The 21,281-nt window shown below is 36.7% G+C and overlaps 1 protein-coding gene across 4 annotated transcripts in view; it reads left to right on the forward strand.

The window, feature by feature from the left end:
• Positions 1-21,281, forward strand: part of LOC106052984 (uncharacterized) — a 181,471-nt gene that overhangs the window by 16,197 nt on the left and 143,993 nt on the right. For all 4 annotated transcript variants that reach the window (XM_056044205.1, XM_056044208.1, XM_056044207.1 and 1 more), the window contains exons 2-3: positions 5,234-5,367; positions 11,344-11,476. In XM_056044205.1, the coding sequence (XP_055900180.1) occupies positions 5,358-5,367; positions 11,344-11,476 (143 nt within the window). In that variant the 5' untranslated portion in view covers positions 5,234-5,357. The remainder of the gene's footprint in view (positions 1-5,233; positions 5,368-11,343; positions 11,477-21,281) is intronic.

Genomic DNA, 21,281 nt, shown 5'->3' on the forward strand with positions numbered 1-21,281 from the left:
GTCTAGTTCCAACTGATTATCGATTACCTCCCTTAGCGTGAGTTTCTGACTATACTTTTATCAGTGTTGAGTCCAGTTTGACGAGGAGTTGTGTAGATCTAGGTCAGGTTGGCCAGGACGTTTAAAGAGAATGGTTGAATTCTCTTGTTTATGCATGAAAATACTATACGTCTATACGGTTAAAAGTTCAGGTACAAGGGTATTATCTGTTTGTTTGTTTTACATGTTTCGGATTTTCCTTCAGAGTTGAAGATAGTTTACTTCCTAGTCCAAACCTCCCGCAGGACGACGGGGGATGGGTGCGGGCAGGGTTTGAACCCTCGACCGTCGATAAATCCGAACGACAGTCCAGCGCGCAAACCGCACGACCAGGCAGCCAGTAGGGTGGGGAAGTAGGGCTCTCGGTACCCATTCCCTACCATTACACATTTGAAAACTTTGTCTGTCTGTCTGTCTGTCTGTCTGTCCCTTCTAAGACTGTTGAGTGATGTTAAGATATTCCAATATTCATTAATTTTTTTCACGATATATTTCGGCTCATTTTTACCAAGCTCATATCACTCTTGTCTGTTTGGTAAAAGGTTTGAACAAGTTATTTCCCCCCACACCCATTCTTGGATGAAGGTAAAACGTTGGAAAATATTATTCATTGACCAAGACAATACATTAATGATAAAAATATAATTAATCAATAAGTGATTATTTACTGGTAATTTATTATTTTGTTTGATACCGACAAAGGAAATTAAATTTTTCAGTATTCGGATATATGGCTAAGTTTGTAGGGTGTTGTCCCCTTAAATAATTGAACACGTTATTTCTACCACAAGTTGAAACTTTAAACTATTATGTATTGTACCTAAACATGAAACAATTTTAAAAATTTACCAATTACTCAATTAATTATTGTTATTATTTGTTTGAATATCGAAGATGGGAAATAACCTATCCATTATTGAGAGATATAGCGGAGTTAATTTTCTTAGATGAGTCCATTATTTTCTTTTCGGATGTTCTCATTACAATTATTACTTTTTGTTCTCATCATACTAGTAGCGCGTAGGGATACAAACTTAACTGTGCTAAATAATTCATGCTACAAACATTTCTCGACCGGATCCCCTTTCTTTTTTCCTGGTATAGTTTCTTGTAGGAAGATCTCGGAAGTCCTAAGGATCTTGTTACCATGAGGCGCCACCTGAGTTTTTTATTTGATACCAGTCCGAAGATCCTCATGAAGCCCTATAGCCTTATCAATTTTGTTATGAACTGTGCTAAGTGCTTTTTAGCCATTTAAAGGATAGTTTCATACAAAATAGATGCTATAGTATATAACAAATAATATAGAAGGATCTTAGGTATCACCTACAATGACCGCATCACAAACGATGAGATTAGAAACAGGATCACAATTGGGCCATGAGATTCTTACTGGTCTAATAAATGGAACTAAAAATTTATGAATATAGCGAAAACCTTCCTTCGGGGAACAGTACCAGGAAAGAGTCAGACAGAGAAAGCGTTAGGAAGACAGCATGAACGATTGGACAGGCTTACCATGGAAAGAGATGCTAGTCAATGTGAAAGAGAGGAATGGAGAAATATGGTCGTCATATCATGTGTTGTGCCCCAACGGTTCCAACAGACAATTTGTTAGGCAAATGTGAATGAGGATCCGACGAAAGACTGAATTAATGGACTTGACTGCATCCAGACATTTGCAGTAATCTTCCATGTTGTTGGAGGCTCTTAAGAATAGGAAACAATAAAAATGTTCATCTTTCATCTCTCCTTAGCAACGGGACAGACAACTCCTTAGTAACTGCGGACAAAACTGTTGTTGGGTTACTTCTCTTTGAAATTGGTTAGTGACATCAAGCAGTGAGTTATCGCCAGTTAACACGCTAGTTCCTTGCACTGGCTCTAGAGAATAAAATACCACAAGAATGAGACAAGGAACTATATATATATATATATATAGAAAGAGAGAGAGAGAGAGAAAGAGAGATAGAGAGACGAGGGGATTGAAAGAGAGATGAAATCATGACAGAAAATGGAAAGGAGATAAATGAGGGAGAGATGTAGGGAGAGAAGATACATTTTTAAAGATATAAATAGAGAGGGTAGAAAATGGAGAAAGAGTGATGATAAAGGGAGAAAGGGAGACAGTGGAGAGAGAGAGCATATAGAGAAAGGGAGTGTTATGGCGTGTGTGTGTGTGTGTGTGTGTTTGTGTTTCTATGGTGACGGCGGGAAGAGGTTAGCGATTGGTTGTGAATGATGCATGATAAGTCTAGCATTGGTGCTACAAGTCAACGACCGTCAACAGGAGTAATAAAGAGGGAATGAGGAATCGGAAGAGTGGAAAAATGAAGTAAGAGTGAGGATGATAGAGAAGAGTGAGGAAATAAACAAGGAGGAAGGAAACAAAGACAACAGGGAGTAAGATATAGAGTAGGGAATAAAGAGAAAGAGGGAAGAGATAAATTAGTTGAATGAGTAAAAAAAAACAACAGGGCAATAAAAGTTTCATAAATGAATGATGATTTTCCTTCGTAGTCGAGGACAATCTTATTTCCTAGAAACTCGAAGAAGTGAAGTCTGATCTTCGTTTTGAGTACCCTACTACACCCAGGGCATGTGTAAAAGAGAAAGTAAAGTTTCACACATTGAGATCTATAAGGCAGATAATGTATACGTCATCAGTTTCTGTGGTCCACGGTTAAAGAGGGTGTCGTGTGGCCAGCACAACGACCAACCGCTTTTACTTTTTTCCCCTACTTATGCCAGGTACCCATTAGAGCTGGGTGGACTCCGAGGCGCCCAAAGATCCCCGAAATAAATAAAAAAATCACAGTCTTAAGCAGAACTCGAACCCGGGACCCCCCGGTGCCACCCAATGCACGTGTAGTTTGGCTGTATGGCTGTATCTGCTGCACTTGCTGTTTCCTGGTTTGTCTTTTTTCTTTGCTGTCAACTATTTCTCTTGCACCGTAGCCTTAGGTACAAACATAAATCAAGTGGGTTAGTTCTTCTTTCAGGGCCGGCGTTAGATAATTGGAGGTCCTAGGTGAAGCGAATTGGGTGGTACCCTATTGAAATAGAAAAATAAAAAAATAAAAAAACAGCGAAAAAAATTCAATAACGCAATGAGGTAGTTCCGGATTCCCACCGAGTCACGTGATTGTGTGTCTACATCGCGCACCGTGCTCAGTTTTAGTTACTTTGTATTAGGAATCTGAAGCGCTTTAAGTCAATATTTAGTGGTTTCAGTTTACTCATTAGCGCTAAACTGTACTTTGTTAATAACAGGAGAATCTAGAGATACATATTTTTAATAGTTTCAACTAAAACAAATAGTTAAACCTTTGATAGAAAGTACCGAAGCGTTGGCCTATAATCTGCCATACTGAGATCAAGATTTCTTGATCTATAATGACTACACTTACAGATCTTAGCATTCTGGTAACTAATCGTAGTAAAAAAAAAGTAACACTTTCATCCACCCTTCCTTTCTGCCCAAAAGTAAACACGCTTGAACTTGAGTGGAATACTAAAACTTGGACAGCAGACCAGTGTGTATTGAACTGGTCAGATAGCTCTAGGGCAGTCTATGGCAAGTCTAGTGTGTAGTCGATATGTCGACTAGTTGTTATAAAAGATAAAAAGACTGCCATGGGTTTTCCTTGTGCGTAATAGGCTTCAGTTGTTTAGCGAACAAATAACACATCTGATAGTCAAGGATAAATCTAGATCTACTCTTACAGTTACACAGGCCAAATGTGTCTTACCCCGCCCTTTCATTGGTAAATTTGATTTCTAAGTAATAAAATGGATATAGATCTGTTTCGTCGACGCATTTTTGAAACTTTAATGTAACATAATAATAATAATAATAATAATCTTTATTGTCCCTATGGAAATTTGTCTTACAATTTGTGCATTACACCAAACAAAAAACATTATAACTATAAGAAACCAAAGTGTACATTCACATTATGTATATATTATAGTATCTCAGTGAATTTCTTAAAAATGATAGAGCTTTTAATAACATAAGAATACATCATGTATCCAACACAAAAAAATAATTCTTAATGTTATCGATGTGCATAGTGTATTAGGAATAAGCGGAATATGAAATACATAACGTTCGCTTGGATGGCTGCCTGGTCGTGCGGTTTGCGCGCTGGACTGTCGTTCAGATTTAACGATGGTCCCGGGTTCAAACCCTGCCCGCTCCCATCCCCCGTCGTCCTGCGGGAAGTTTGGACTAGGAAGTAAACTATCTTCAACTCTGAAGGAACATCCGAAACATGTCAAACATTTTACAAACATTTTACAAAAATAGCTGAAGTTGATGAAAATAACAATGTTTCAACTAAAATGCATATTATCCCATTTATAGGCCTATATGTGTGTGTGTGTTTGTTTAGTTTACACCAAGCCTTTTTTTTTTTTATTTTTGCAAGAACGTTTGTAAAAACATATTCTTCTGTATGTGAATGTATCATTGGCAATGTGTTGACGCTTGTCATGACTATAAAGGAAATATCATTGATAATTTAAACCTATATCCTTAAACAGTTCTTGGCCCTTTATGAAAACATTCGTATAGTTATTTGAACATTCAGGAAGTTCGTTGATTTACTCTGTATATTTTAAAATGTTTGTGAATGTAAAATCTTGTAAAAATAGAGGAGCAACAGCAATGGAAATATAGGAAGACAAGGCCATTCTCCTCTTTGTTGTCCCACAATCACGTGACTTTAGTTAAAGTAGGTCAGAAAACCGGAACTACCTCATTTATTTAAAATCTAGTGTTCTTCAACAACAGGCAAATTTTTAAAAATTTCTTCGCTTAAAAAAGTTGTTTTGAGTCCTGTGTGAGGCCTCCAGCTATTTGAGGCCCTAAGCGGCTGTCTCATTTGCCTATGCTTAAGTCCGGCATTGATTCTTTCCTAGGTGTTGATAAAAGTTAGGCTAGATGAGTTATATAGTCTTTGGGGGTCAGGGTGAAGACAGTATTCACACCATACATACACAAACAATGGTTCAAATATATGTGTACGTTTGAAAGATGCAATGAAAGCATTATCAGCCATTGAATCGGCTACGCGATGTCGTGAGCTGATCTACTCAGATAAAAATAACGTTGGGTGCAGGGAAATAACTCGTATTCCTGTTCTCCTAATTGTGTTCTATCTTGTTTTTTTTTTTTTGGTTTTCCCAGCGGTCAGATCAGCTTCGCACAGACTCAAATCAAGCAATCAGGCCACTGGTCAGTTGTTGGTTTGTTCCAGACATAGCACGTGGCGTGTAGAAACGGCGGAGGGCGTCCTGCAGACGATCGTTTGATGAGCACAGGTTAGTTGAGCTGTTTGGTTTGAGAGTTTAGGAGTGCGCATGCGTGAAAGCAGTCGCTATTTGTGTTGTGTTTTTACAATACAGTCTATTGTTGTAACTCTAAGGTAACAACTGTGTCTCTAAAAGAAGGAATCAAGAGACGAGGAAGATGTTTTGATTTAAATAATGAGGATGATCCAACGATTACACAAACACACATGAAATCCACTTTAGTCAAATAATTCTAGTAGACCTCCATACATAGGTGGAACCATGGGCGTAGCCAGGATTTTTTTTCGGGGGAGGGGTTAAGGGGGATTTTATATATTAATGTGTGTTTGTGTGTGTGTATAATTAATCTTTATTGCATTCTGACTCTTCATTCTTTCGGAAGACGTTTATTGTACCCTAGAATAGGTTCTTCCTGGAGTTAGTGGAAAAATTGTAGACTCCCAGCCCATGATAGTAATGTGGTCTAGGGGGGCACCGTGATTCCCCAAGCACAATTTCCTGTATTGAAACCCTAAAAAATACATATTCTGAGGTATCTACAGCGTATTGTTCTGCTATTAATTTTCAATGTTGGTAATCCAGGGTCTATTATTACTGAATGTTTAATTTTCTTCTTTGGTACAATCATGCTTCCACAGAACTGGATGTATGAATTAACAGTTGTGGTAAGTTCATCTGACTGGGCAGTTGTTTACAAACATGCCCCAATCTGTTTGCTCCAGACAACTTAGTAGCTGTAAAACAGCGTCGTCAGACCATGACTGGATGGACTGTACTTCGGGTTTTGTTGTTTTTAAAACCTGTTTGTACGTGGGTGTAAGATGGATCATTGTGTGGTCCGACTCTCCGAGGGGAAATGACGATCGAGATGTGTAGGCCACTTCTATGTTGCTATAACACATGTCCAAGGTTTTATCGTGCCGTGTGGGACAATTAACATATTGAGTATATGTTGGCAAGTGTTGAGCCAACGAAAGATGATTGAAATCTCCCATAACTAGTCGGGCAGCATCAGAACTTTTCCCCTCAACCATATGTACAATGTCTAGTATATGTTTTGTTGCTTTCTCTGTGCTGGCTGTGGGTGGTATATGCACAAGTCCCAGACTCCCTTGCTATCAAGGGCGGGGAGTCTACAAGTTTTCCACTAATTCCAGGAAGAACCTATTCTAGGGCACAATAAACGTCTTCCGAAAGGGCCAGAATGGAATAAAGATTAATTATGTACACTCACACACACACACACACACACACACACACACACACACACACATATATATATATATATATATATATATATATATATACTAGACATATGTTTACCCGCGACCCGCGGGTCTTTATTTGCGCATTACTGTCGATATAGTCACTGGGAGTGTTTTGTAAACAATTAAACAAAATAGTAATGTAATAAGTAAAGCGAATGTGTCAATGTAAAAAAAGTGTGAATGAAGCTATTAAATCAAAATAGCTAATAGGCTTAATTAAATCCATTTTTTTTTTCAAATTAAAACATTTGCTTGTAGGCCTACATATATTTGATTACAATTTGAGATGAATAGACTAAATTTTGTATGTTCATGTGTATAAAGTATAAAGTAGATCTTGAGGTAGACGTAGATCTAAATCTACACTAATCTAGAGTTCTGTGCTGCGCATGTGTGAACTTTTTTTCATGAATGAATATAAGCCTATCTCAACACGGCTACGCAGCTTTAGCGAACAGCGAACGAATGTATTAAAAATGCTTTAGAAAAACAAATTTGAATGTTAATTTGATTAAAATATCAAATGAATGGACAATAATTAGTATGTTTATGTGTTAAAGCATAAAACTATGTTTGCGAAAAGAAGTTTTATCTTCTTAGAGTTCAGTAAGAGTTTTAGACCTAGGCCTAGGAATAGACTCAGACCTCAGAAGAGAGATGTGTTAATGTGTAACCATTTGGTAATGTCTAATGAAAGAATGTTCGCCAGGAAATCTGTAGATATCAGGAACTAATTTATGTAAAAAATGCTTTTGAATAATCTAGTGGATTGGATTTATAAGTATGTTAAACTTAGCTATTGATCCTTTCACGTTATTTCTCTTTCGCTACGAAAATAAAATTAGGTTTGCGAAAATGGGTTTACCCGAAGTCGATACATTCTTATCTATTAAAAACGAAAAGAGCGATAGCTTTGTTAAATGAATGGGATTATAAAGTGAACAATTAAACGAAATAATTTTTAGTACGCGATTCATGAATGAATATAGATCTAGGCCTATCTCAACTCGGCTTCGCAGCTTTCGTAAACGAATGTAGCTTTAGAAAACCAAATTTGAATGTTTATTTGATCAAAATATGAAATGAATGGACTTTAATTAATATGTTTATGTGTTAAAGTATAAAACTATCTGTTCGAAGAGAAGTTTTATCATCTTAGAGTTGAATTAGAGTTTTAGATCTAGGGATGGGATTATAAAGTAAACAATTAAACGAATGAATATTTAGTACGCGATTCATTACTGAATTGTCTAATGAAAGAATGTTCGTCAGGAAATCTATAATCAAAGATATAAGGAACTAATTAATGTAAAAAATGCTTTTGAAACACAAAATTGAAGGTTAATTTTATTATATAATGAAATCAAAGGATCTTCTTTTGTCTTTTCGTGTGTCAAAGTAAAAAACTATCTGCGCAAAGTGTATTTCTTAAAATTAGATCTAGGTCTAAATCCTTTCTATCTTTTCTCATGTCAACATTGTAGACATGGCCTAGATCCATAAAATACTATAGCTGTAATAGAGTCGGACAACTTTATTTTTTTTGAGGGTCTTAAGTTTGTTTTAGGGCTACAATACATACACTAAGGTTTAAGTTGGTACCCAAGGAACATTCCTGCCTAGTTTTATCAAGATTGGTCAAGCGGTTTTGATGTCTATAAGTAACATACATACATACATACATACATACCCCTCACATTCTACTTTATAATATAGATATACATAATTTTTGATTGAAACATTGTCCGTGAACTAACTATTGCTTCTCATCCTGAAGACCGGTTTAATAAAACAACATTTTAACTCTTTCTCTCCGTAACTATTTTTCTAAGTTTCGAATGAATGAATTCTTTTAACCCATTACTACTTCACTCCCCTGTTATGATTGGGCTCCAATAGCTTTGTCGTTTGCTATCAGAAAATGTTTTATTTGGTCTAGAATTTAAGGGGAATGCATGCTCTTTTTATATAAAACATTAATTTAATCTAATGAGGTCAAATCAACGTTGGTATCGTCAATTAGGAGAAAAAGAGTTAAAAAGACGCAAAATAATTTAAAAAAACGAAACATAATCTAACAATTTGAATCTCCCAGTAAATGCGTACTAAAGAAAAAATAGAGTGCACTTGAAAATATGTGTTACTTAAGACAATACCAGTGAAGGTCATGTTGTATCCGCTTTGTTTACGGAATGTCCCTGACCTAACTTTGGCACCCTCGAAATTAGAAAATAACTTTTTTTTTGTTTCTTGGCGTTTTAAAATCAAATTTACGTCAAACATGATTAGTCTCCCAGAATGCAAAGCGCACTGAAGCATGCAACGTTTCCAATCACGACACACGATTTCTAATTTGGAATGAAAGCCCAGCGAGTTTGTTTTTGAGTTGGCAACTTTCTTGAAGTGTGGATATTTTAAATGGAAAAAAACCACACAAGTATAAACAATACTTTAGAAAAAGAAAGAATTTTTTTTTATATAGAGTGAAATTGCATAAATTATTTTGAATCAATCATGTAACTAATTTTTGTTTTGTAGATCCTATGTATCTTATCTTATAAAATACAGACGCTATAGTTCCATGCAGACGCTACTTCAAAAAAAGAGATTACCTCCTATGCGTGTTCCTAGGTCAATCTAGTCTTGCATGTAAATCAATAACTTAAACTCTGACAAGAAGTTGGTTTTTCCTGGCTGAGTCAGGCAACCCATTCCGTGCTCTACTAGCACTAGGGAAGAAGGAGTATTAGTACAATGTTGTCCTAGCATATGGAACAAGAAATTGGCCGTTAGGCCTATCTCTGTGTCTGAGTATTTTATTAGATATTGTTTTTTTTGTATTTGAAGATTATGGTTCCGTGTTTTATGTATAATCGACCTCATTCACCAGTCGTAAACAAATAACATTTAGCCACGTGGTGCTCTATCTCTTCTATATAATTTACGATCTCGTGTTTAATTCATGATGGTTGTCACGTGACAGTTTTTTTCCCCATTGTTTTATCAATAAGATCACGTGACTAAATGTTGTTTGTTTACGATTGGTGAATGAGGTCCATTGCTACTTTACTTTTGAGTCTTCTGTCCTGAAGGCTTTCTAAATTTAGTGATTTTACTAAAGGTGTTGCTCTAGTCAAATGTGAATATTCGTTTGTTATGAATCTCACTGTTCTTTTTTGTGACAGCTCTACTGTCTTAATGTTTTCTTATGGGGTTTCAACAGAGGATGCATATTCTGTTATTGACCTAACTTGCGTATATACAAGGCTGATACTGAAGATTTAAGAGCAACGCCGTATTGCTCGTTGCAAACAAAAATACATTTGTGAAATTAGAAATATTATTACATAATTTTATTTATTTTTATTATTTAATATTTTAAATTTATTTGAATGTTTTTGTTTAATGCTACTTTCACCGCGCATAATATTTTTTAATTTATTTAATTATTTCTGTTTAATGCAATTTTCATGCATAATATTTTTAATTTATTTCATTATTGTTATGTAATGCATCTCCCATACTTATGGCTTGCTCAGTGCCACTATGATCTAATCTTTCTCGTGGACCATAAAACTTCATTTCTTTTGTAACTCTCTAATTAATTATATTCTGCTGATATAAAAAAAATTAAAATTCATACAAAAAAATAATTTTGAAAGTATTGCACTTCGTTTGTCTTAGATCTAGACATACCAACACATATTTTGAAGAAAAAATCTTAGGTTACTAATGTAAACAAATGAATGAAAAACTTGCGTAATAGTATTTCAAGAGTAACATCCCCTTGCAATGATTTTTTTTTTTTTGAATGGTTTATGTTCAACCGTATCGCATTTTTAAATTGTAATTCTCAATAAAAATGTAATTTAAAAAAAAATTGGGTGGTCTTTGAAACGCTTGCCAAGATAAACAATACACACCCTACCAACTTTAAAAGTATATTTTAAAAACTTCTAGGTGGTTTATTTACATGAAACAAAGTTTAAATTATAGAAAAAATGATTGTAGTATTAAATAATGTATTCATAAGATAAGATAAGATAAGATAATGCTATTTGACTTTAGGTAGGTCAATATTAGAATATTTATCCTCTGTTTGGGACCCCTCAACTCAAGAAAACATTAACTGGTACAAATACAGAATAGAACAGTGAGATTCATAGCAAACGAACATTCACATTTTGATTAGAGTAACACCATTAGTTAAATCCCTAAACTTAGAGACACTTCAGGACAGAAGAATAAAAAGTAAAGTAGCTCTAATACATAAAACACTAAACTATAAATTTACAAACAGAAAAACAAAACCGAATGAAATACTCAGAAAGACACAAAGATAGAGGCACATTTCTTATTCCATACACTAGAACGAATTCATACAAGTGCTCCTTCTTCCCTAGTGCCATTAGAAAATGGAAATCAGTCATGAAAACCAACGACTTAGCAGAGTTTAAGTCATTGATTAACATCGAAGACTAGATTGACACATGAAATGCGTGGGACGTTATTATTATTTTTTGAACTAAAGTCTGTAATATATAAGATAAGATAATGTGATAATGTACAGAACAAAATTCTTTTTTTTTGCTTACATCTTATCTTTCTCATGGTAGACATGTGCCTTAAACCTTATTGGACGAACACGTGAGTTTCCTTTTTTTTAAGTTTTGCATTTCAAATATATTTAAACATATTCTATTTTTTTGATCTTAAGGTGTTGTGAGGGCGCCTACTGCCCAGCAGGTAGAGCTGCCCCCGGTCACTATCTCCACCTCAGTCAAGCTGTCTACCAATGCTCACCCGGACGTGGACAGGATAATCAGGATGAGTCATATTCCTTTTGAAGGGTGAGTATCTATTTATCTATCTATCTATCTATCTATCTATCTATCTATCTATCTATCTATCTATCTATCTATCTATCTATCTATCTATCTATCTACTATCTATCTATCTATCTATCTATCTATCTATCTATCTATCTAATCTATCTGATCTATCTATCTATCTATCTATCTATCTATCTATCTATCTATCTATCTATCTATCTATCTATCTATCTATCTATCTATCTATCTATCTATCTATCTATCTATCTAATCTATCTATCTATCATCTATGTATGTATGTATGTATGTATGTATGTATGTATGTATGTATGTATGTATGTATGTATGTATCTATCTATCTATCTATCTATCTATCTATCTATCTATCTATCTATCTATCTATCTATCTATCTATCTATCTATCTATCTATCTATCTAATCTATCTATCTAATCTATCTATCTATCTGATCTATCTATCTATCTATCTATCTATCTATCTATCTATCTATCTATCTATCTATCTATCTATCTATCTATCTATCTATCTATCTATCTATCTATCTAATCTATCTATCTATCTATCTATCTATCTATCTATCTATCTATCTATCTATCTATCTATCTATCATCTATCTATCTATCTATCTATCTATCTATCTATCTATCTATCTATCTATCTATCTATCTAATAGATATAAACATTTTCTAAAAAAAAAGATTTCTGATGTTATTTTGTTTCGATCCACTCATTATTACACAACTGTATCAAAACACAAACCCACATACCAACACGCACATAAACACACACACACACACACACACACACACGCACGCGCGCGAGCACACACACACACCCCGATCCCAGCTGACACTTATTGACGTACTGTCCGATGAGTTCCAAAGACCAAGCGACTTTCCCTGTTCTGTCGTTTACGTTCATCTCTTATATTTATTAAGTAGTTGACAAGCTGGTATTTAGTATTTTCCATCAAGGGGTCCATTCCACATTGTCATGGTCATTAGTGACTAGTTGATGGGAGCGGTTAAGGACACATCTGGGGTCAACTTGCATTAGATTTGATCATAGTGTCTCGACCACAGCACTAACTTTAGTTCTAGAGCAGCGGTTCTCAACCTTTTAAGCTCGGCGACCCCTTTTTTACAATCCCCCACTCTGCCGCGACCCCCCCCCCCATCAGACACACACAGCAATAGAAGAATAGACAAAACAATCTATTTTTTCGATGGTCTTTGCTGACCACTGGAAAATCGTCAATCGATCCCCAAGGTGGTCGCGACTCACAGGTTGAGAACCCCTGTTCTAGAGGGACAGAAAGCCATTCTACTATGAGCATGACACCTTTATACTTTATGAATTTACTTTACTTTTGAAAGTCAGTACAATCACAAAGTAAACTGTAATTTCATTATATCAGTTTTGCTTACAATTATCCCTGCCCCGGTCATGTGATATATTTATAAATAGATTATATTTTATGGTCTGCATTTAAAACAAAATCTGTGGTGACAATTACGGAAGCCAAACATTGTCACGAAGAATTAAAACAAGCGATATCAAGTCTTTGCATTAATTGATCATTTAAGAAGCTGGAACGTCTATAGTGCTAATCATTTAGAAAATGTTTGACAGCTCTATAAGTTTGTATGTCCTTACGTGAGGTGACATAACTAAAGTCTTATTTGTGTGTTCTCTACATTGATTGATCTTAGTCAATATGGCACGTTTTAAAGGCTTAACTCTTTCTCTCCGTAATTATTTTTCCATGTTTTGAAGGAATTCTTCATTTGCTCATTACTATTTCACTACCCCTGTTATGATTGGGCTTCAATAGCTTTGCTGTTTGTCATCAGAAAATGTTGTATTCGGAATATAATTAAAGGGAAATGCAAGCTCTTTTTATATAATTCAAAGTCAAGTTTAAAAACTAAACATTAATTTAATTTAATAAGGTCGAAATCAACGATGGTAACGTTGATTAGGAGAAAAAGAGTTAAAGTACACGCTAAATAGCCCATCGCTTAAATCGTAGAGACATGACTGAAGAAATGAACGTGTGATGTCATGGGATCGCTGTTGCGTCTGCTGAACAGTCATCATGGGCCTTGAGTGTTTACAACTTCTATTACTCTGTTTGACAAAACGATAATAAAAATAAAAATAATGCTGTTTATATTTTTTTTCAAATTAAAACTAAATATGAACTTAACAGAATGTCAAACGACCAAATTGGAGTAACTGGGAATTTGCCATCATTTGGGAGCCCGGGGCGCTTGACCTCTTTAGGGGCCCCTGCATTTTGACATTCGACATCATGTAATGAGATAATGATGTAATATTTAATATTTAATGTAAAAAAAAATTGAAACACTCATTTGGGGCCACCTCAAGTGGGGGCCCGAGGGGATTCTCAAATTCTGCCCCCATCCCCCCCCCCAAGAGCTACTCCACTGAACGACGATCACAAAGCCTATTACAGTACTGAATATATCAATCGTCTATGTTTAGTGGAGATTTTAAATAGAAACGAAACAATGTCAAGGACGCTAAATTCAACTTCAATCTTGCAGAGGCGTAGCTAGAAATTTTACATTGTTTGAGGGCCCAGGGGGCTTGACCTCTTTGGGGGCCCCTGCATTTTGCGTAATATTTAAATTTTAATTTAAAAATAACACTCATTTGGGGGGCCCCCTCAAGTGGGGGCCCGGGGAGGATTTTCAAATTTTCCCTACATAAGCTTTGTGTTTGAAAAGTATTTTTAAACATATTTTGTTTGTTAGTTTTGTTTGTTTTGAGTAAAAATGTTTTACATGTTTCGGATGTTCCTTCAGAGTTGAAGATAGTTTACTTCCTAGTCCAAACCTCCCGCAGGACGACGGGGGATGGGAGCGGCAGGTTTTGAGCCCTCGACCATCGATAAATCCGAACGACAGTCCAGCGCGCAAACCGCACGACCAGGCAGCCATTCTAGTAGTGTGATTTGAAATGTATTTTCTATTGAAAACGTATCAATTGGTCGCCTAATCTCATAGCGATTTGTTCACATAATCATAGTGATTTGGTTACAAAGTCTGTTATTGAATTGGGCATTTTGGTAACTTGATCACATATTCACACTGTGAATTGGTCATATCGGTGACTAGATCACATATTGGCTAGGTCATTTTGGTAACTAGAACACATAGGGGCTTGGTCATTGGGTGACTTCATCATAAAGTCTACTAGTGACTGGAACATATGATCACAAATAATAAAAACTCTTTCTATGTAAGAAATCCGAAAAAAACGCTGAACAAACTGCTTGTCAACTAGATCACACACTGACTAGGTCATTTGGTGACTAGAACACATAGTGACTTGGTCATTTGGTGACTAGATCACATAGTGACTTGTTCATTTGGTGGCGTAATCATAAAGTCACCTAGTAAAGTAAAGTAAAGTTCCCCTTTCAGACTAGGATTATTCATTCTGTCAGTCTGTTTGTCTGTCTGGTAAATAGTTTGTACACTTTATTTCTCCCACATCCATTCTCGTATCAAGCTGAAAATTTGCCATAATTATTCATTGGCATAGACAGGATATGAATCAGTAAGAAAAGTTAACCAATCAGTCAATTGATTACTGTTAATTAATTATTTTGTCTGATACCAACGCGGGAAATTATTCACATATACGGCTAAATATGTAGGGTTTCGTCCCTTTAGATAATTGAACACGTTATATCTCCCACACCCATTCTCTGATCAAGTGGAAATTCTAAACAATTATTTATTGTACCGGTACCTAACAAAACATCAATTAATTTTTAAAAAGCCAATTAGTCAATTCATTATTGGTAATTAATTATTGTGTTTTGATATCAAATAAGGGAATCAACTTCTACATTAGGCCTATTGAGAGATATGGTTGATAAGCTTTGTTTTCTTTTTCAATATCCAATACCGGAATTCTACATTATTGAGAGACTTAGTTGAAAAGTTTAGTTTAAAAAAGAAGGATTTTAAAAGATGTGCTAGTTTATTTTAAATTTTGTACAAAACCAGTCAATATATCCGATTCAAGAGATAGCGTCGATCTTTACGCAGATTAAGCATTGGAGAGCCAAGTTCAAAGACTGACAGGAATAGTACAAACTTTTTGATCTTACACAAAATGTTTATTCCTGTGCCCGGAAGTGTAAGTGAATCACTCGCGACGGTGTTATTGATTCACTCTTTCAGGTGACTCACTGCCAACAGTTTCAGTAGGCAGACGATATAAAACAATTCAAATAAATCAGTAATCGATGTCGTCTGGAGACGGTCACGTGGCGCGGGAACACAAATTGGAGCGGAAAAGCAGAGCCCTTATCGAAGTGCAGGCCATGTCAGTCCAAACTTATTTCAATTCTCTCAGAGGCCGCCCCAATGTCGTTGGTTCTATTTATATCTCTGTCTTCATATTTTTTTACGACGTGAAAACAGATCAAGTTCCAGATATTGATATCAAGAAGCCACTCCTAACAAAATGTGAAGGCAGTATGTTCAAAATAAACAAACATATGGAGATTGGAACCTGCATGAATTATTGATACCGTGAAACGGAATAGAATGAATTTTTTTTTTACATTAAATATTCCATCAATGTCTCGATCTCTATACATTATTTACAATATTTATATGTCTATTTTTAGACACCGTCAATGTCTCAAACAATATGGATGGCTGGCTGGTCGTGCGGTATGCGCTCTGGACTGTCGTTCGGTCGTCTCGATGGTCCCGCGTTCATTCTCTACCCTCTGCCATCCCCTGTCGTGCTGCGGGAGGCTCGGACTAGGAAGTAGATTATCTTCAACTCTGAAGGAACATACGAACCATGTCAAACCTTTAACAACATTTATGTAGCCGCCACTGGGATGGATGGATTTGAAAGTTGGAAAGGGACATAATTCCACTGAGAAAACTTTTAGCAAACATAACTTTCCGAATTCAGAAATTAATTGTTGCATGTATTAGCCAAGAGTGCGTTTGTGTGTGTTTGTGTGTGTGTGTGTGTGTGTGTGTGTACAAGACGTGCTTGGGAGGGGGGGTAGGTGTCAGGGTGGGTGGGTTTTACAGGGTTCATCTAGGGTATGATGTACTTCCACGGGCTCCCCACCTGACCGGTGTTTATTAACTTCCTGTCGGGTTTGTAATTTAGCCGTGGCTCGTCTGCCTGGGCACCCCCTAACAATCTAGTAATCAAGTTATGAACTGAGTATCAAATGAACGAATAATACAAATAGTAACGTCTACTAGTGACTAACGAGATATCATATGACAAAACAAAGGTTTAATGAGGCAAGAATGACGAATAAATATTAGTAGCTTTTACGAAGGCAATTACACGTTATACAATCTATTCAAAAGAACTATAGCACACCTTAATCTCAGTGCCACAGTCAATCAGGGCTCGCAACGCCCACACCCCAACGCCATGGACGATAGTCAAATACCATGACAAAGCTTACAAATCAGACTTGACTACGGCAGAGTCCCAAGCCTGCGTCCCCAATACTGGGGAAAGAAAACACCAAAGAAAACTCCAACAAAAGATCCGCCATCAGCACAGCCACGACAGAGGCAAAGAGGCGATGACATCAACAAAGCGCGTCCTTTGGAACTAGAGCGCACAAACCATTATGGTGCACACAAGAGAAACGTCAAAGGAGAAGCAGCTCTAGATGCGCACGACAGTAGGGACCTTAATAGTAAAGTCTCAGACGTTTCTCCATAAGACAATTACGTCCTACGTCAAGCATCGCTCTAGAAGAAAGAGATGGCCTTTGAATTCGAGACCATTGTCACGACAGTCTGGAACACATATCAAACGACCAGGCCTTGGGTAATATCAAAGAAAATTTTTCTCTTACCCCATCGAAATAAAACTATATTATACATATATATATATAAAGAAGTGAATTTGTGGTTTTTAATGACGACCATTAACTGACGCTTATAGCATATACATAAACTGACATTTCTAGTATTTAAATAGTTGACCACTAGATCTGCTGTGTCGCCTAGTCCAGACACAGGTCACTCCATCAACTTATTTACTGGGTCAATAAGACCACTCACAACTGACCAGTTTACTCCGGTCATTTAAATATTGGGTCACTACGTCCAGACTGAATGTGTACTTGACTTGGAAGGTGACCATGAGATGACCTATCATGTCGCGGATCTGAGTTCCATAGTTAGACTAAATGATAGCTCGCGGATACTGTAGCAATATAAATCCAACAATATTATACACATATACTTCTATTGTTATATAAATATACTTCTACCTTTTTATACTGTTATAATTCTATCTATTTTATACCATCATACCGCTATCTATGTACTGGTAAGAAAGACTTACACAATTGTTCCTTTTTCACGGATGGCTGGCTAGCAATTGTGTAAGTCTCTCTTGCCAGTACATAGCCTCTCCACAGCAAGTCCTATGCAGTACCTCCTCGTGGTGGCATATGGAAACTGAGGCTGCGAAGCCTCAGGCTAAACCGCAAGGGTCTCGGAGAAGGTTTGGCCCCAAGATGTGAGGCAGGTATGGCCCGTCGGCGTGTGGACACGCCCTGTTGCCCACAAACCAAACCCCTAGCTATAAGTCAATAGCCGCACTGCCTTGTGTGTGTGTCCCTGTAAGGTCTAAGGCTAAGGGAGTAAACCTTAACAGAAAATCCGGTCCTGGAGCCCCGTAGGCGGGGGGACAGTAGTAAGACTACTGCTCTCTGGCAAACTCCTGCAGCCACCTGTCCCCAAATTGTGATGGCTTGCCATCCCTTTGGACCCGGTCAGTATGGAAGAGAGGCGTGTGCTGACGTGTGGGCAGCCCAGCACTTGCAAATTTACCGCCCAGGCTTTCCCCCAGCAATGGAGAGGTCACTCCATCTCTGTTATCAGAATGCACATTTATTTATTTTATACGCCTATATGTTAAACTATTTTTTAATTTAATTTTTTATCAGTTTAATATAGAATATACATGTATCTATTTTATACAACAATATTATTTATATATTTATAGAAATATCTCCACCTTCATCTTAGTCAGTTGGACCGTTGGGGCACCACGCAAGATTTGTCGATCGTCTTTCTCCATTCCTCTCTGTCCTTTGCCTTAGATAGAACCTGTTTCAGTGGCAGGCCCGTCCATTCCTTTATGTTGTCTCCCCATCGCTTTCTCTGTCTGCCTCTTCTTCTTTTTCCTGGTACTGTTCCCTGAAGGAAGGTCTTTACGAGCCCCGAAGATTTGTAATATGGCCATAGAGTTTTAGTTTGCGTTTTTCTCTACAATAGTTTTCAGGTCATCGCGGGGTCCAATCGCTGCAGTAACCCTGTCTCTAATCTCTACATTTGTGATGGGGTCTTTAAATGTCTATTTTATCTTCTGTATACATATAAACTTTTTTTTTTTTATTATTATAGCTTTTATATAGCGCTACTTTCATGCTTATAGCATGCTCAGAGCGCTTTTGGTCCAATCTCATTTGTGGACCGGTGGGGGGGGGGGTATCTAGGAGTTGGTTTTCCGTGCTGCCTTTGGGCGCTCAGTAAACACAACTCTGCCCGAGTCGGGTGTCGAACCTCGAGCCCCCTTCTAGGTAGCCAAGACAAGTCCAAGCGCACTTGGCCTCTCGACCACGCTTCCCACTTCTACCTAAAACGACACGGGGTTTGCTGTAATATTTTCTACAAGCGATCCCACAGTAAAAAAAAGAGACATAAGCCCAAGGACGCCGCTATGTAGAAAACTCGACAACTGATGTATACTAGATTGTAACTAGATGATATTACCATGTTGATGCTGACAATTTTATATATCCATGTTGAGACTTCCATGTTGATTCTACCATGTTGATTTTACCATGTTGATGCTATCGTGTTGATATTACCATCAAGTATGTGTGTTATTTTTAAATTTAAATGTGCGAGAAATTTAACCAGAAAAACATGTTTAAATTTTTTTTTTTTTTAAAAACCATACCTCCATTATTAAACTTCAAATGACATAAATAAAAAAAATATTTTAAAGCAAGATCTAGATGATAAGTAGATCTTAAGAGTCTTAAATCAGATTTCTGGCTCCAGTTCTAGATGCCTATGTAATGAAAGTACCAACACATAATGACAAAACTATACAAAGTAACTCTGACTCACTGGACACCTGACGGTGTCAAAGTGCAAGTTTGATACCCGGCAAGAACTAAACGATTTTATTTTCAATTTAATTTCTTCGTTTGTATTTGATTTTATTTGAAGCTGTCTAAAGAAGTTTTATTGTCTTTAAAAAAAATGTTCAGTTTCTTGTTTTTCTTGTTTACATTTAACACCAGCTTGAACAAATAAAGTTTGATAAGCTGCAAAAGTATGTATACACCATTTTCACATCACTAAAATATGGAATAAATTCATCTTTAATTCACGGTGGTTTACTGACATAAACACGATTTTGTCTATAGTATTATAACGTTATGTTTTAAATTGTTTAAAAGGACGTTTTATTAGTTAAGATAAATTACGCCTACAGCGGTTTAGTTGTCTACCAGCAGTTTGGTGCTACAAGTCAACGACCGTCTAGCGATGCCATCATTTTGATACCATCTTGTTGGTACTATCTTGTTGATTTGTATCATTTTGATACCATTATGCAATCATATTGATACAACGATGTTAATTCTAATACTATCATGTTGATACTACTATGTTAATACTACTAAGTTTATATCACCATGCTGATCCTATTATATTGATACGATCATGTTGATACGATCATGCTGATACTATCATGTTGATACTCTCATGTATTGAACACAACCACACACAGCCTATTCAACATTCTCTTTTCAACAGAGCTTCGAACTGGCTTGCACAGAGTCTTTCATTTCCGGTTAGGCATGACGTCACATCCGCGAGGTCCATCTATTTTTAACCATCCTGTCTTTGAACTTTCCAGAGGCAAAGCGAAAGAAGAAAATAAAATCCCATTTCTCTGACAGGGTGAGCGGGACAGTAAAACGTAGAGGCCAGATTAAAGTTCTTGTGTTCCCATCTCCGTGCAAGAGGAGTATTGTCTGGACAAAGACTCTTGTCCGATCGACTTGCTTGATCAGAGGCCGAGTGCGTATGTGATCGAGATGGAACGCCTGATTGGGCTAGCTAGAAATATGTGTTGAGATATCTGATTGGCTGGCTAGAAGGATGTGTTGAGGTGAGAAGTCTGATTGGTAGTCTATAAATGTAGATCTGTGTGTGTGTGTGTGTGAGTGTGTGTGTGTGTGTTGCTGATCAAAAACAAATCTGCGTGAAGAGAGAACTGTAAATATTGGTCCTACAGAAGTTTATTTTACTTTTCGGCTAGACAAAGATTAAATTATACATTTGGTCTACAATTTATTACTGAGATTTGTATTAGATATGTGGCCGAGAAGCGTAAACCGCTGGCAACCTAACAAGAGGCCTTGAGTTCAAATCTCAATGTAGACCGCAAATCGTTAATTGAGATTCGAGCTGAGTTGTGTTTTTCTAAGCACCTAAAAACTGCACCTAAACCTAATTACCCCATCACACGGTCTTATGAGTACAATTGTTTGGACCAGGGCGCGGAGTATTATATAGGGGTATTGAAGACGCGTTCCCTTACGCTGCTGTTAACAAAAATATAGTTCATTATGAAAAACTGGATAAAATGCGAATCAGTATCACGCTAACAAACATGCGCATTGGCAATTCGTCTGTCACACTCATGACGTCATACGTGGCCAACGGAACTACCCCCCC

The sequence above is a fragment of the Biomphalaria glabrata genome, chromosome 10 (genome assembly GCF_947242115.1).
Source record: "Biomphalaria glabrata chromosome 10, xgBioGlab47.1, whole genome shotgun sequence".
Classification (NCBI taxonomy): Eukaryota; Metazoa; Mollusca; class Gastropoda; family Planorbidae; genus Biomphalaria; species Biomphalaria glabrata.